At 39.6% G+C, this 14,347-nt stretch overlaps 2 protein-coding genes across 3 annotated transcripts in view; one reads left to right on the top strand and one right to left on the bottom strand.

The window, feature by feature from the left end:
* RPAP2 (RNA polymerase II associated protein 2) overlaps positions 1-1,871 on the bottom strand; it is a 39,865-nt gene extending 37,994 nt beyond the window's left edge. The window contains exons 1-2 of the mRNA XM_063298253.1: positions 1,808-1,871; positions 960-999 (exon numbers count right to left, since the gene is read on the bottom strand). Coding sequence (XP_063154323.1) covers positions 960-999; positions 1,808-1,859 — 92 coding nt within the window. The 5' untranslated portion in view covers positions 1,860-1,871. The remainder of the gene's footprint in view (positions 1-959; positions 1,000-1,807) is intronic.
* Positions 1,872-1,959: 88 nt separating this feature from the next.
* The window catches only part of GLMN (glomulin, FKBP associated protein), a 40,780-nt gene continuing 28,392 nt past the window's right edge, over positions 1,960-14,347 (top strand). Inside the window, exons 1-7 of one of the 2 annotated variants that reach the window (XM_063298254.1) lie at positions 1,961-2,036; positions 8,412-8,469; positions 8,901-9,026; positions 10,545-10,664; positions 11,483-11,591; positions 12,479-12,725; positions 13,681-13,783. In XM_063298254.1, coding sequence (XP_063154324.1) covers positions 8,434-8,469; positions 8,901-9,026; positions 10,545-10,664; positions 11,483-11,591; positions 12,479-12,725; positions 13,681-13,783 — 741 coding nt within the window. In that variant the 5' untranslated portion in view covers positions 1,961-2,036; positions 8,412-8,433. Of the gene's footprint in view, positions 2,037-8,411; positions 8,470-8,900; positions 9,027-10,544; positions 10,665-11,482; positions 11,592-12,478; positions 12,726-13,680; positions 13,784-14,347 lie in introns of both variants that reach the window. The other variant, XM_063298255.1, reaches the window with a different exon arrangement.

Raw genomic sequence — 14,347 nt, 5'->3', positions numbered from 1 at the left:
ATGTTATATTCATTACATAAAACCATCCTTCTGTTACGTATATTTTGAAATTTGGCCTGAATTTTCTGTCATGGTTTAGAAAAATAGCTAGCAGTTGAGCACAAGGTGCCTGCCAGTTAGTTCCTGAAAAACATATTTAATCTCCCAAAATCTCATCCACAAAGCTCATTGCAGGATCCAACAATCAACATCTTCCTAGGGAAGAAACAAAGCTGGTAATAAGCAAACCAGTTAAATAAATTTAGGCTGTAATCTCATAATCACTTACTTTAGAGCAAGTCTCCCACTGAACTTACAGGGAGCTGCCTTTGAATAAATAAGCCCCCCCAACCCCACAAATCTATTTCTTTCCCCTGGCTCTCTATAAAGTCCTTATCTAATATAAGCCTCATGAGCAACCGGGATAGTTAAGCAAAATAAGTGTTGCTATATCATGCTTGGAGTTATAATACCTCATACACCATCTCTACACCAGTATGATGTAGTGGTCAAGATGATAGCAGGGAGCAATCTGCAGTCCCAAGGCTCTAACTACTGAAAACTGAATATTCTTACACTTTAGGATGGGAAACAGCCCAAAACTTCAGTGTGAGACTTTTCTTATAGAACACGGAACCCATCCAAAACTCCAATCAAAAACCTGCCCTATTTACAAGTGTATGTGGCCCTCAGATATAAAAGGTTGTCCACACCAGAACTAAGGTATTCAGGGTGGAAACATCCAGGTTCAATTCCCCAATCAGCTGGGGGACTCTGAGACAAAGAGGTGCAGTTCTTTGAATCCCAAGCATCTTCTCCGCTCCAGCTCTAAATAGCTGCACATCACAACTTTAGGACCCATAATATCTCTAGGCTCCCTCACATGGCTGTTGGGAGGATAACACAAGAGAAGACCCCCTGGAACTCTTTAGAAGTCAGGACATACATGTAATAAGCAAATATATTTTTAGAAACAATACCTTTCAGCAGCATCTTCATTTTTTAAAGATTGTTTGTTTCCTAATATCAAGAACAACAAGAAATGATTAAGAACAAACCATAGAAACCAGGAGACTGTGAATTCTAGGCTTCCTTTAGCCATGAAAGCTGGCTGGGTGACTTTGGGCCAGTTACTCTCTCTCAGCCCAACCCACCTCACAACTTGGTTGGTGTTGTGGGGAAAATAGGAGGAGGAAGGAGTATTAGGTATGTTCACTGCCTTGAGTTGACTATGTATGTATGTATGTTAGTAATAGTAATAATAAGCATCTTAGAGAAGCAGCAGCATCCCAGAGTTTTAGAAACTAGTTTTTCTAGCTTTGTCTGAAAATACTGGAACTGATATTGAGAATTTCTGCATCTCAGACTAGGCTTGCAACCCAAACTGAATTTTTCTGAGCTGGAAGAAATTACATACTACATAATGTTAGCCTTAAAGAAAGTGTAAGGATAAAGAAGTACATTTGGGAAGCTTCAGGCTATTATTATTATTATTATTTATTATTATTTATTACTACTACAACTAATCGGAACCAGCCAAGCAAAGGCATCTCTTTTCGGCCACTGTCCGGGGAGTACGTGTTATCTGGACGTTGTGAGATTTCCTGGAGGCTCATTCCCCATACTACAGAGATACACTGCACACCACCTCCCCTGCACACCACCTCCCCTTCTCTTCTGTTTCCCTTGCCATCGAATCCCTTGCCCACCCCTCCAGAACTGCGGAATGGTTTGGCCGTCCCATGCGTAATTCATTCGAAGGAAGTAGGAAGGAATAGCCCATGTAATGGGAAAGGGGGAGAGTTGTAGCTTTTTTATTAAAACAAACCTAAGCGTCTGCGTCGATTCGAGGCACTTCGCATCGATTCCTCCGCCATCATCCGTAGCCTTTTCGACGTTGACCTCTCACCCCTGGCGGGAGCGGCTTGGGGAGGCGGAGCTTGAAAAGGGGGCGCGTGCTGGAGATACTCATGGGGGCGCAGCGGCCCGGTCTCAGCGTGTGACGGGTGGCTCCGGAGGTTGCGCAAAACATTCCTTCTTTCCTCACACCCAAAACGGTAGGGAGGTGGGAGTAGAAAGCGTGGGACTGGGACTGGGGTGTCAGCTGAATTCCTCTCGGGTTTAAGAGGCAGGAATGGAGAGGAGGCAGAAAATAGCCACTCCGTTGGTTATCGGTCCTTTTGCCCTTCGACTTAAGTAAGGGCGCTGCAACTGTATCCCCTTCGGGGTTTTTTCCTCCCAAATCAACTTGCATGGTGGAGCATTTGTGGCTGTATTTATGACACGCTGGGTGGACTATCTGGTTCCCGTTAGTAAGAACTGAGCCCTTTCTTGATAGGAAAGCCTTTACTTTCCCATCTATGACTTCAGAAGGGGGCAGCTCTTTGCCATCCTGAGCAATGCATAATTTAGAAAATGAGCTTTTCAGGTGGGACTGCCTTCCTCACTCGGAGGGGCTTAACTGCTTCCTTTCCTCCTTGTGCCATATTCTCGTTATCGCCAATTTCATTCTTCATAGTGTTGCTTTTAAAAACTGCTGAGAAGTCTGTTTGCAAATAGAGCAATTTTCATCAAGGTGCGTCTGCTGCTGTAGAATTACAGTGCCAATCCTTGAGTCAGTAAAATGCTGGCATAAAACGTGTTGTGCATGTACTGCCTCTGCTCAAAGTCACTGCTGAATGGTTTTGTCCTGATTTGTCTCTGTGTGCCATTTACTATAAGCAAAGTAATTGGTTTTCTCCTGTGGCTTTGCTGCCCAGAGTCCATTGGAGTTGGGCAGCCAATACATTTAAATAAATAATAATCCCTTTCAGTGTGTCACCAACCAGCAAAGAAAACATCCACCAGTCAGAGACTTGCAGCAGGAATGACATGGGTTTGACTCTGCCCAGTCTTCCCACCTTAAGAACACAGTGAAATAAGGATACACATAGAAAGACGCCAGGGTCAAAATAGCCCCAGTGAGGAAGGAGGGGGGTTCTGCCAGGCTAATTAGGTCTTGTAGAGAGGGAGAACTAAAGCTGATTAGCTCCTGGGCAGCCCTATCTTTATTCCAAGCTGCAGGTAAGAGATTGAAATTGACAGATAACAAAAGTCCAGTTCATCCTCCTTCCTTATTCTCCAAACAGTGTATTAAGAAAGAGCTGGGCTGCTGCATCTTATGTTACAGATACATTTGAGAATATTGTATTGTTAAAGTGGGAGAGTGAAAAACTTCCCTTCCTGTTCCCTAAATGAAATAGTGGAGGTTTGGTCTCTTCCCTCCGTCAAAAGTAGTGCATGCTCACACTGTGGGGAAGTGATACAAATAACAGGAACCAAACACTTATTGAACCTTGTAGAGTCTGGGAGAGAATGGCTTTGGTGGAGGCTGGTTGGAGACCAGAGCTGAAGAGATGTGCCTGCCTCTTCCAACACTGCCAAATCACACCTTTGATCATGTTCACAGTGGGCCAGTTAATTTTTCTTTGGAGAAATGAGTGGTGATTTTACACACCTTGAGGCTATCATTAGATGATGTTGAACTAAGGGGTAGCATGCTACTTTTATATTTGTACAGCTAATGACAACTTAACGGCTATCTCATTCATGGGCTAGGGATGGAGCAAGGGCAGTGTTGTGGAATCAAGGGGAAGATTAGTGCTGTCAAGGTAAGATTGTGTTGTCTTAATGGCAGATGGGGACAGGCCCAAAGAGCAGATTTCATCATAGTATAACTGGTGTTCCCTTAATCAGCCTTCTTTGCCTCAGTAAGTTCCCACATCTTTAATTTTCCTATTGATGAGGTGAAAGGAAGTTGGTTGTGTTTTTACTTTTTAAAAAATAAGTTGAAATCTGCCTAAATTTCTTTTGTGAAGACAGTGTAACAGTAGGCTTCTGTAAGGCTATTAACCATTGCTTTCTTGGAAGCATATCCTGTTTAATTCAAAGCTTAAGGCTGGCCTACATAACTTTCTTTATAAGTGTGAAAGAAGTTTCAGATTTCTAGAATATTTTATAAGATGCTGAATCCTGGTTTCTGAAATGAGACAATATTTCTTCTGTTATCCTTTCTTGGTATTATTCAGGGTGGGCAATCTTTTGGGTTGGGGCATATTTGGAAACTTGAGAGCATGTAGTGAGCACACACACATTTTCCCCAAGGAAGGTTTGCTTATCCACAAATGCCATGGGGCAGGGGATGAGCATGGTGAATCATGGAACAAGTATTGATTGGAAGGCAGGCTAGCTCTCTTGGACACTTTGTACTCCTGCAAATAAATATGTATTCATGCAAATAAATATGAGGCTAGATGATCTGCAGTATTCATGCAAATAAATATGAGGCTAGATGATTTTGGTTTGCAGCATGGGGGAGACTTGATGAGCACCAAGAGATGTGTCTGAGGACACACTAGTTCCCACCAAGCACCATGTTACTATAGTGCTATAGTCATTGCTTAACAATAAAAAGTAGTTAATTTTCCTTTTTGATTATCATTTATTTAGCAGCATCAGCATGCATGATATTAAAGTAGAAGACAGTTTTTACATCAAAGGACATGCTCTGAAGCTCAACACAGTGGAAACATTAAGGGGGCGGCAAATAGATGCAGAAATGAGTGGAAGGAATATATGATTGTGCATTCTGCGCATGTTTAGGCTGTTACAGAAAGGCATGTATGGCTTTACAGAAAATGCATGTTTGGTGAGGTACATCGTTCTAAGAATCATTAACACCTTTAGAGTATGATACTGGGTATTTCCTTTTAAAAATGTCCTCTTTTCATATCTAAAAAGCTTGATTTTTTTAAATAAAAAGAAAAGTCACTTTTACTTCTGAAGATTAGGAACAAGAGTATATATATCAGTATATAAAATTGTGGTGGTGTTGTTTATTCGTTTAGTTGCTTCTGACTCTTCGTGACTTCATGGACCAGCCCACACCAGAGCTTCCTGTCGGTCGTCAACACCCCCAGCTCCCCCAGGGACGAGTCCGCCACCTCTAGAATATCATCCATCCATCTTGCCCTTGGTCGGCCTCTCTTCCTTTTGCCCTCCACTCTCCCTAGGATCAGCATCTTCTCCAGGGTGTCCTGTCTTCTCATTATGTGGCCAAAGTATTTCAGTTTTGCCTTTAATATCATTCCCTCAAGTGAGCAGTCTGGCTTTATTTCCTGGAGTATGAACTGGTTTGATCTTCTTGCAGTCCAAGGCACTCTCAGAATTTTCCTCCAACACCACAGTTCAAAAGCATCTATCTTCCTTCGCTCACCCTTCCTTATGGTCCAGCTATCGCAGCCATATGTTACTACGAGGAACACCATTGCTTTAACTATGCGGACCTTTGTTGTCAGTGTGATGTCTCTGCTCTTAACTATTTTATCGAGATTTGTCATTGCTCTTCTCCTAAGGATTAAGCGTCTTCTGATTTCCTGACTGCAGTCAGCATCTGCAGTAATCTTTGCACCTAGAAATACAAAGTCTTTCACTGCTTCTACATTTTCTCCCTCTATTTGCCAGTTATCAATCAAGCTGGTTGCCATAATCTTGGTTTTTTTGAGGTTTAGTTGCAAGCCAGCTTTTGCACTTTCTTCTTTCACCTTCATCATAAGGCTCCTCAGTTCCTCTTCGCTTTCAGCCATCAAAATAGTATCATCTGCATATCTGAGATTGTTAATGTTTCTTCCAGCAATTTTAACCCCAGCCTTGTATTCCTCAAGCCCAGCATGTCGCATGATGTGTTCTGCGTACAAGTTGAACAGGTAGGGTGAGAGTATACAGCCCTGCCGTACTCCTTTCCCAATCTTAAACCAGTCCGTTGTTCCGTGGTCTGTTCTTACTGTTGCTACTTGGTCGTTATACAGATTCTTCAGGAGGCAGACAAGATGACTTGGTATCCCCATACCACTAAGAACTTGCCACAATTTGTCATGGTCCACACAGTCAAAGGCTTTAGAATAGTCAATAAAACAGAAATAGATGTTTTTCTAAAACTCCCTGGCTTTTTCCATTATCCAGTGGATATTGGCAATTTGGTCCCTAGTTCCTCTGCCTTTTCTAAACCCAGCTTGTACATCTGGCAATTCTCGCTCCATGAATTGCTGAATTGCTGAACCTTGCAGGATCTTGAGCATTACCTTACTGGCATGTGAAATGAGTGCCACTGTTCGATAGTTTGAACATTCTTTAGTGTTTCCCTTTTTTGGTATGGGGATATAAGTTGATTTTTTCCAGTCTGATGGCCATTCTTGTGTTTTCCAAATTTGCTGGCATATAGCATGCATTACCTTGACAGCATCATCTTGCAAGATTTTGAGCAGTTCAGCTGGGATGCCATCGTCTCCTGCTGCCTTGTTATTAGCAATTCTTCTTAAGGCCCATTCAACCTCACTCTTCAGGATGTCTGGCTCTAGCTCACTGTCCACACCGTCAAAGCTATCCCCGATATTCTTATCCTTCCTATACAGGTCTTCTGTATATTCTTGCCACCTTTTCTTGATCTCTTCTTCTTCTGTTAGGTCCTTGCCATCTTTGTTTTTGATCATACCCATTTTTGCCTGGAATTTACCTCCAATGTTTCTAATTTTTTGGAAGAGGTCTCTTGTCCTTCCTATTCTGTTGTCGTCTTCCACTTCCACACATTGCTTGTTTAAAAATAATTCCTTATCTCTTCTGGCTAACCTCTGGAATTTTGCATTTAATTGGGCATATCTCCCCCTATCACTGTTGCCTTTTGCTTTCCTTCTTTCTTGGGCTACTTCTAGTGTCTCAGCAGACAGCCATTTTGCCTTCTTGGTTTTCTCTTTCTTTGGGATGTATTTTGTTGCCGCCTCCTGAACAATGTTGTGAACTTCTGTCCATAGTTCTTCCGGGACCCTATCTACTAAGTCCAGTCCCTTAAATCGATTCTTCACCTCCACTGCATATGCCGTAGGAATATTAGTGAGCTCATATCTAGCTGATCTGTGGGTCTTCCCTAATCTCTTTAGTCTGATCCTAAATTGTGCAAGAAGAAGTTCGTGATCTGAACTACAGTCAGCTCCAGGTCTTGTTTTTACCAACTGTATAGATGTCTGCCACCTTTGGCTGCAAAGGATGTAGTCAATCTGATTTCGGTGTTGTCCATCTGGTGAAGTCCATGTATAAAGCTGTCTCTTAGGTTGTTGGAAGAGAGTGTTTGTTATGCAGAGTGAGTTGTCTTGGCAAAATTCTATCAGCCTATGTCCTGCTTCGTTTTGTTCTCCCAGGCCATGCTTACCTGTAATTCCAGGTGTCATTTGACTGCCCACCTTAGCATTCCAGTCTCCTGGAATGAAAATAACGTCTCTTTTAGGCATGTTGTCCAGTAGGTGCTGCAGATCCTCATAGAACTGCTCTACTTCAGCTTCTTCAGCCTCTGTGGTTGGGGCGTATATTTGGATCACTGTGATGTTAGATGGCTTGCCCTGAATTCGAATCGAGATCATTCTATCGTTTTTTGGATTGTATCCAAGCACTGCTTTAGCCACTTTACTATTAGTTATGAAGGCTACTCCATTTCTTCTGTGGTCCTCTTGTCCACAGTAGTAGATCTGGTGGTCATTTGTTGTGAAATGGCCCATTCCAGTCCATTTCAATTCACTGACGCCCAAAATGTCTATCTTTAATCTTGACATCTCACCAATAACCACATCCAATTTGCCCTGGCTCATAGATCTTACATTCCAGGTTCCAATGGTGTGTTGATCCTTAGAACATCGGATTCGCCGTTCACCACCAGCACCGTCGGCCGCTAGCCATCCTTTCGGCTTTGAGCTAGCTGCGTCATCACGTCTGGGGCTAGTTGAGCTCATCCTCTGTTCCTCCCCAGTAGCATTTTGACCATCTTCGGACCTGGGGGTCTCATCTTCCAATGGTATACCGACATATCTCTGGTTGTACTGATCCATTTAGTTTTCACGGCAAGAATACTGGGGTGGGTTGCCATTACCTTCCCCAGGGATCGCATTTAGTCTGACCTCTCTGTCATGACCTTCCCGTCTTGGGTGGCCCTTCACAGTTTAGCTCATGGCATCATTGAGGTGCTCAAGCTCCAGCACCACGACAAGGTAACGATCCTTTGCTGAAGGTATATAAAATACAGGAAGTTAAAAGGGATGAGTGATTCTTGAAGGCATAAAAGCAAGCAGTATTTTTTTTTGCCTCTTTGGAAAAATAAATGTTAAAAAACCCTGTAGGTACAGAACAATTTGACTTTCAAATTTTTGCCTTTGAGAGCCAGCCACAAGTACAGTATGTACAATCAACAATTTGTATGGCATTTCTTTATAATATTATATTAGATTGACCAGAGAGAATAAGGAAGTATATAGCTAAAATTTCATTGTTAAAAATATCAATTCTCCAACCTTGAATAATGGAAAGGAAAAAAAAATATTGGTATAGCATCTATTGTTTTTATTTTATGACAGGGTTCTTAAGAATCAAGAAAAAATGGCAAAAGAGCTTCAAGAAGTAATACAAAGATGTGTAAGTATTTTACTGCTTGCTAAGTTATCAAATATGAGAATATTCTTGTTTTGATCTTTGAAAATGAAATCTAATCTTCATTTTTCTCATCTTCTAATTTGGGGCTGTAGATATTGTCATTAGACTCATACAAGGATGGTAATTCTGTGTCTAAATAATCTTGGATTAGACCCTAACTTTTAGTCATGCTGGCAGGAGTTAATGATCATTGGGGTGCAACTCACTGGGAAGTTTATACTGAAAGAGGATGTTAATTCTGTATTCATAGTAGTTTGATTAGAATTTAATTGAAGTTGTAAGAACCTTACAAGTTCTTACGCTGCAGCCTTTTTTAAAATTACTGTCATGTTTGCAATAGTACAATATCAGTGTTATATTATGTTTCTATATACCTTTATCTTGTGAATTATAATTAAAACATATTCTTGCAGCAAATTCTTGATGAAGAGAATTTTAAAGGGGAAGACTATAATCTTTTTCAAATTGCTGGACAGAAGTGTTTGGAGGAAGGGAATATCGCTGAAGTATTGGAAGTTGTACAAAATGAGAAAAATGCGGTGAGTTAAAAGTATATATTTTTGTTTTATGTCTGATTACAAACGTGAAAGGAATAGGAGTCAATTATGCATGTTCTTGCTGTAGAGCAGAGGCTCAACATCATGGCTTCCAGGTATGTTATTTTAATTTGTTTATTTTATTTAGTTTGGATGCTGCCCAACTCCAACCAACTCTGGCTCACAGCAATGAATAACATAAAAATAGTGGGATACCAAAAATTAGCCAAAGCAAGTAGAAATATAACTACCAAATAATCACAATATGGCAACCCAACAACAAAGCAAACGTAAAACATCATAAACAATGAAACTACTCTACTCCAAGGCCTGGGTAAATATCCAAATCTTTAGGGCTTTCTGGAATATCATCAGGGTGAGAGCTCATTCAGCTAATATAATTCCCATCCAAAAGGACCATTGGGGAAGGCTGATGTAGGCATGAGTTTGATAATCTGTTTCTAAGCCAGGGTATGCTATCTTTGTTCTATATATTTGATAGCATAGTTGCAAACTTGTGTCCAGTGTATGTAGGGATTTAGTGTTTCAGTGGCATGTGGCCACAGCTAACTAAGCATCCATAGCATGTTTCCTAATGTTTGTTAGGACAAATATTTCATATGAAAAAGGGATAAAGTACAAAATGAAGATTGGGTTTGCATACTGTACTAAGCCATGGTTAGTTGAATAAATGTCAGTTGACTGGTTTGTACAACATGCTAAGGAATAAACCATTTTTTACACAGTTCAGCAGTCAAATTGACACAACAGGCTATGCCATAAAACAGATCACAAATTTTAATGCACTGTATAAATTCAGCCTATGTTTGAATTTATCACAGTATTGTTGAGATAGGCACATTTGAACTATACAGGAATGTTCTCTGCTAATAAGTAATTTCTCTATTATAATCAGTCTTGTTTGCACATGGTGCTAAATCTTGGCTTAGTGTCATATGAGCAAAACTGGATTTGTGAAGTCCTCCTACTGCTCAACTACATGTTTATCTGGGAAGGTGTTCCTCAGCCGAATTAAGGAACACATGCAGAATGGCTTGCAATGTCATGCCTTGTTGGCATGAATTGGAATTTGAGACCTTTGGGAAGGGGAAGAGGGGACATCTCAGTGACATGGCTATTTCTTGAAATTCTAATGTGATAGTTAGATGCCACAATAAGTGTGATTTTAAAAAATTGTATGGAGGGCTAGGACTTCTGATCTTAGGGTATTCCTGTTTGTTTAGCACAGGTTTTGACAATTTAGTGCCTATCACCAGGTATTTTGAACTACCACTTCCGAAATGTCTTTTTTTTCAACCTCAGTAATTAGAGCTAATGAACTCTGAAACATCTAGGGGGTATTAGATCACCTCTCCTTGTAATGGATTTCAAGATACTTCCTGATTAGCGATATGTGAGAATATAGAACAACCTGAATGTAGACCACTGTATTTACCTTTATGCCTCTTTTTAATTTTTGTCTTTTTCTAAACCTGCAGCTGAAATTTTTTCCCCATACAGGTTATTATCAAAAATATGGGCTGGAATCTTATTGGACCTATACTCAGATGTATGCTGAAACATAAGCAAGATGATACTGAGAGAGAATACTGTATGAAAATGCTAGACAAGTTGGTAGAAGTAAGTTGCGACATCTGTGTTGTAAACTATTTTGGGAGTATTTCTAAAGATTGTCCTTTTGTTTTGTCCTTCCGTGCTGATATAGACAATAGACATTCTCAGATTTGTAGGTAAACTGATCAAGAAATGGGCGTGGAACTGAGGAAATTGCAGCATTTAATGCCCCCGTTTTCATAAATATAGTGAAAAGTGTTTTGAGGGTATGAATGAAATGATGCTCAAAGAATAAGAGTCCCTCTGGTGGCAGGAGATGGGTGGTGACAAATGTAATAAATAAATAAAATAAATAAAGATAAATTGTTTAAGTGTGTTAGCCAGCTTGATTTTGGACAAAGAGGATTTCTGATAGAGCATAATATAAATTGGTCAAGCAAAAACTCATTCTGAATTGCATTTAAACAGCTAAATAGAATCAATTCTGTTTTCATAGAAGAGAATTAAAACTGTTTTCTGTTTCATAAAATCTATATAAAAATATAACTACATTTGGGTTTTAATATTTAATTGCTTAGGTCAATAAGCAAATGTCTTGATTAACTAAAATGGTGGCAGATATTTTGTTTTACCAATAAGTAAAAAATAACTTGATGTATAGCCATTTTAAATACCGTGCAAAATATATCCATGTGAAATATCCTTAACATGGCAAAGATGGCCATAAGATAAAGATAAAACATGAAGTTTCCTTCAAATCTGCTCAATTCCTAGTGGCATCATGGACATGTCCATGTAGCTTTCTCGGTAGAAAAAGGAAAGTGGCTTCCCATTGCCTTCATTCAGCCTTAGAAGCCTTGTACTAGCTTTTTTATTTCTTGCAGATGTGCAGTCCAAAAGAGCTTATTTTGGGCTTCCTGGAACAGATTGAACAAGCTTCTATGGACCAGATATCTTCAGTTATTTTGCTTCTGCTGAAGCCTTTGCAGGAAGGTAACAAGCATCTTACTTTTCAAACTTTGAAATGGTAACAGCTGGGCTGTCAGCATCCATGGATTTGCAGCAGAAATACTTGGGAACAATTCACCTGATAGCTTATCTAGTTGCAGTTAAGTGGTATCGCGCAGGGTTGACTTCCAAGACTTCCAAGATTATAACTGTTGGAAAATACTTAGAGGCATCCTTTATAAGTACAGGTGTTAGATTTTAATTATCTACCTTTATGTTTGCTCAAGTCCACTTATAGGAAGCAGAAGCCAGTGAGTCCCACTCAGTCAGTTGACCTTTTGGGAGGGATGGAAGGAAAGGCACCTAGGATGCTTTGGACCCGAGTTGCTGAAAATCAATATTTATAAAATGTAAAATCAGTACTTGTAAAAATGTAAGTGAAAATCCTGAAGTGTTTTTTTTTAAACAAAAAAACAACCCCAAACCTCCTCTAAATCTGCCCCTAGATCCAGGAAGTGATGAACTATGAGGGTAAGGAGATATATTTCATGATACTAGTTTAATAGTTGCTAAATCATAATCTGCTTAATGTGATGTATGAAGCCATGAATGGCAGTGTCTAAAAATATAGCTAAGTATTGGCTGGATTGAAAGATCTTATTTCATGACTTGTTTTAATTACAGTTTGTTGAACAAGACATAAAGACATGGCTCAAGGTACACATAAAAGGAAGCAGAAGACATAGTTCAAACATGGTATTCAGATGTCCTGGTAAACTAAACTGAACAAATCATGTTATGGCTTGACATCTCTGAACCTAGCTAATGGCTGTTCTGTTCTTGGTCCGTATGACAAAAGTATCTTGGTGTATATACTCAGAATAAATAATAAACCTGAAAGTTCTATAACAAGCATTTTGAATTTTTTTTAGCACTTCTTAAACTTGATACTAAGAAAGCATATTCAGTGGGGTTGTCACTGTCTACCATTTTGAGCCAGCTCTCCCTTCTGCCTGTCCCTTACACAAAACAGCAACTGCAAGAAGACCAGCATGGGCTTTGCCAGTGCTGCAGTGCTCTAACACAGTTTGTCAAACCGTTTGTGCTTGAAGTTGTTCAACGTATGGAGATCACATCAGGTGGCGATTGTAATGAACTAAAGGAGGAACTACTGGGATTGTAAGTAAGCCACTTTGCCTTGCAGGGTCTATATGTAAAGAATCCAATGCTGTAAGTTTGTCAGCATATACCAGTCTAGGCTGTAAAGTTGCAAGAAGCAGTTTCAGAGACTGATCTGCAGCAGAGAATGTAGGGTAAGAGTTTTGGTCCTTCTCCCACCTTTATTTTCTACAGTAAAAGCTATTTTATTGTAAAATTCCACACTCTTCTCAGTGATGGGCAAGAAATAGTTCTAGGGGACAGGACCAAGCTGTCCACAGGGTGTGGACATTAAAAAAAACAAGCTGAGCTTCAATCATACCATCACGGCCACTATTAACTATTTTTACCATACCCTGCAGAAATGCCAGAAGAGGGTAAATACTTCTACCTTTTATTCACCACTTTTTTTTGCCTGGAAATGAAACCAGCATGAAACCTAATGATTGAGTTCATACTCACACTAAACTCAATGTGTTCTGTTTCACTTAATATGATGCATGAAATCGTTTTGTAAATCATGATTCATAGTTTACCACACCATGTAAATCAAGGTAATAGTGCTTATTAAGCAAAATATGAACTCTTGTCTATTTGTGAACTTGATTCTTGTAATGTTTTCTCTTTTTTTCCCTTTTTAGTTCTTTTACTAAAGCTCTATTACTTTAGTTCTATTTTGAAATTACCAGCTTTATTTTTATTAAGTTACCAGCTATGCCTGAACTCATATTATTACTTCAGGAGGGGAGAGGGATTGAGATACTTGTTCACAATGTTTCATTAGTTTCACATTGATTCTGTGTAACATCAGTGGATTCTACTCTAAAGAAAAGTTTGAGATAACACATTTTTGGCCATTGTGCCAGTTCTTAGTTTTAAAATACCGCAAATAACAATAAAGGTCATATGCTGGTGCTTTTATTAATTAGTTTTATTAATTAGATTCTCTGATGTGCTCAACTACTTTCATTTCCAGTTGCCTGAAAAGTTTAAAATATCCATTGCTAATGGCGGAGCTTGATCCACTACTTGAAGAGATTGCTGAGCATCCCCTGAGGCAGTTTGCTGCTGATATACTTGTAAGTGCACCTTGGGTGTGTCTTCTTTTTCTGCCCCAGTTATAAAAGGACTTACAGTTATTTGTAAAATGACTTGCAAACCTTGGATTCTTGTCCGTATTATCAAGATTCATGAATAGTATTCTTGAAAGCAGTGCTGATTCATGTAAGGGAACTACAAACAGCTTCTGAGGTAAAGAGATCTGATGATAGTACAGATGAAACAAAATTCGCATACACCCAAGTGTTTACTGGAGGCAGACATTAAGCATAACCAGCTTGGTTTGCATTCATTCTGAGCTTCCCTTCTAAGCTCATATTTCAGCAGGAAATGATGGATGATCCATCTCACAAGCTAAATGTAATTTGCAGATCAGTGAGTAAACCAAAATAAACTACTTATGCCTTAGTATGTTGCGTGACCAGACCATAATATTAAGCCGCTGTGTGCTGTGTGCTGTGGGTTTTGGATGTGATTAACAAATCATAATGAACCATTATGATTTGTTAATAATGATCAGTGTTTTTTAAACAGATGAGGATGCCTAGGCAGATTTGTCACCCCAAAACTGGTAATCATCATCA

The sequence above is a fragment of the Candoia aspera genome, chromosome 3 (genome assembly GCF_035149785.1).
Source record: "Candoia aspera isolate rCanAsp1 chromosome 3, rCanAsp1.hap2, whole genome shotgun sequence".
Lineage (NCBI taxonomy): Eukaryota > Metazoa > Chordata > Lepidosauria > Squamata > Boidae > Candoia > Candoia aspera.
The sequence above is the reverse complement of the archived record's forward strand: the minus strand, read 5'-3'. Positions and strand labels throughout refer to the sequence as shown.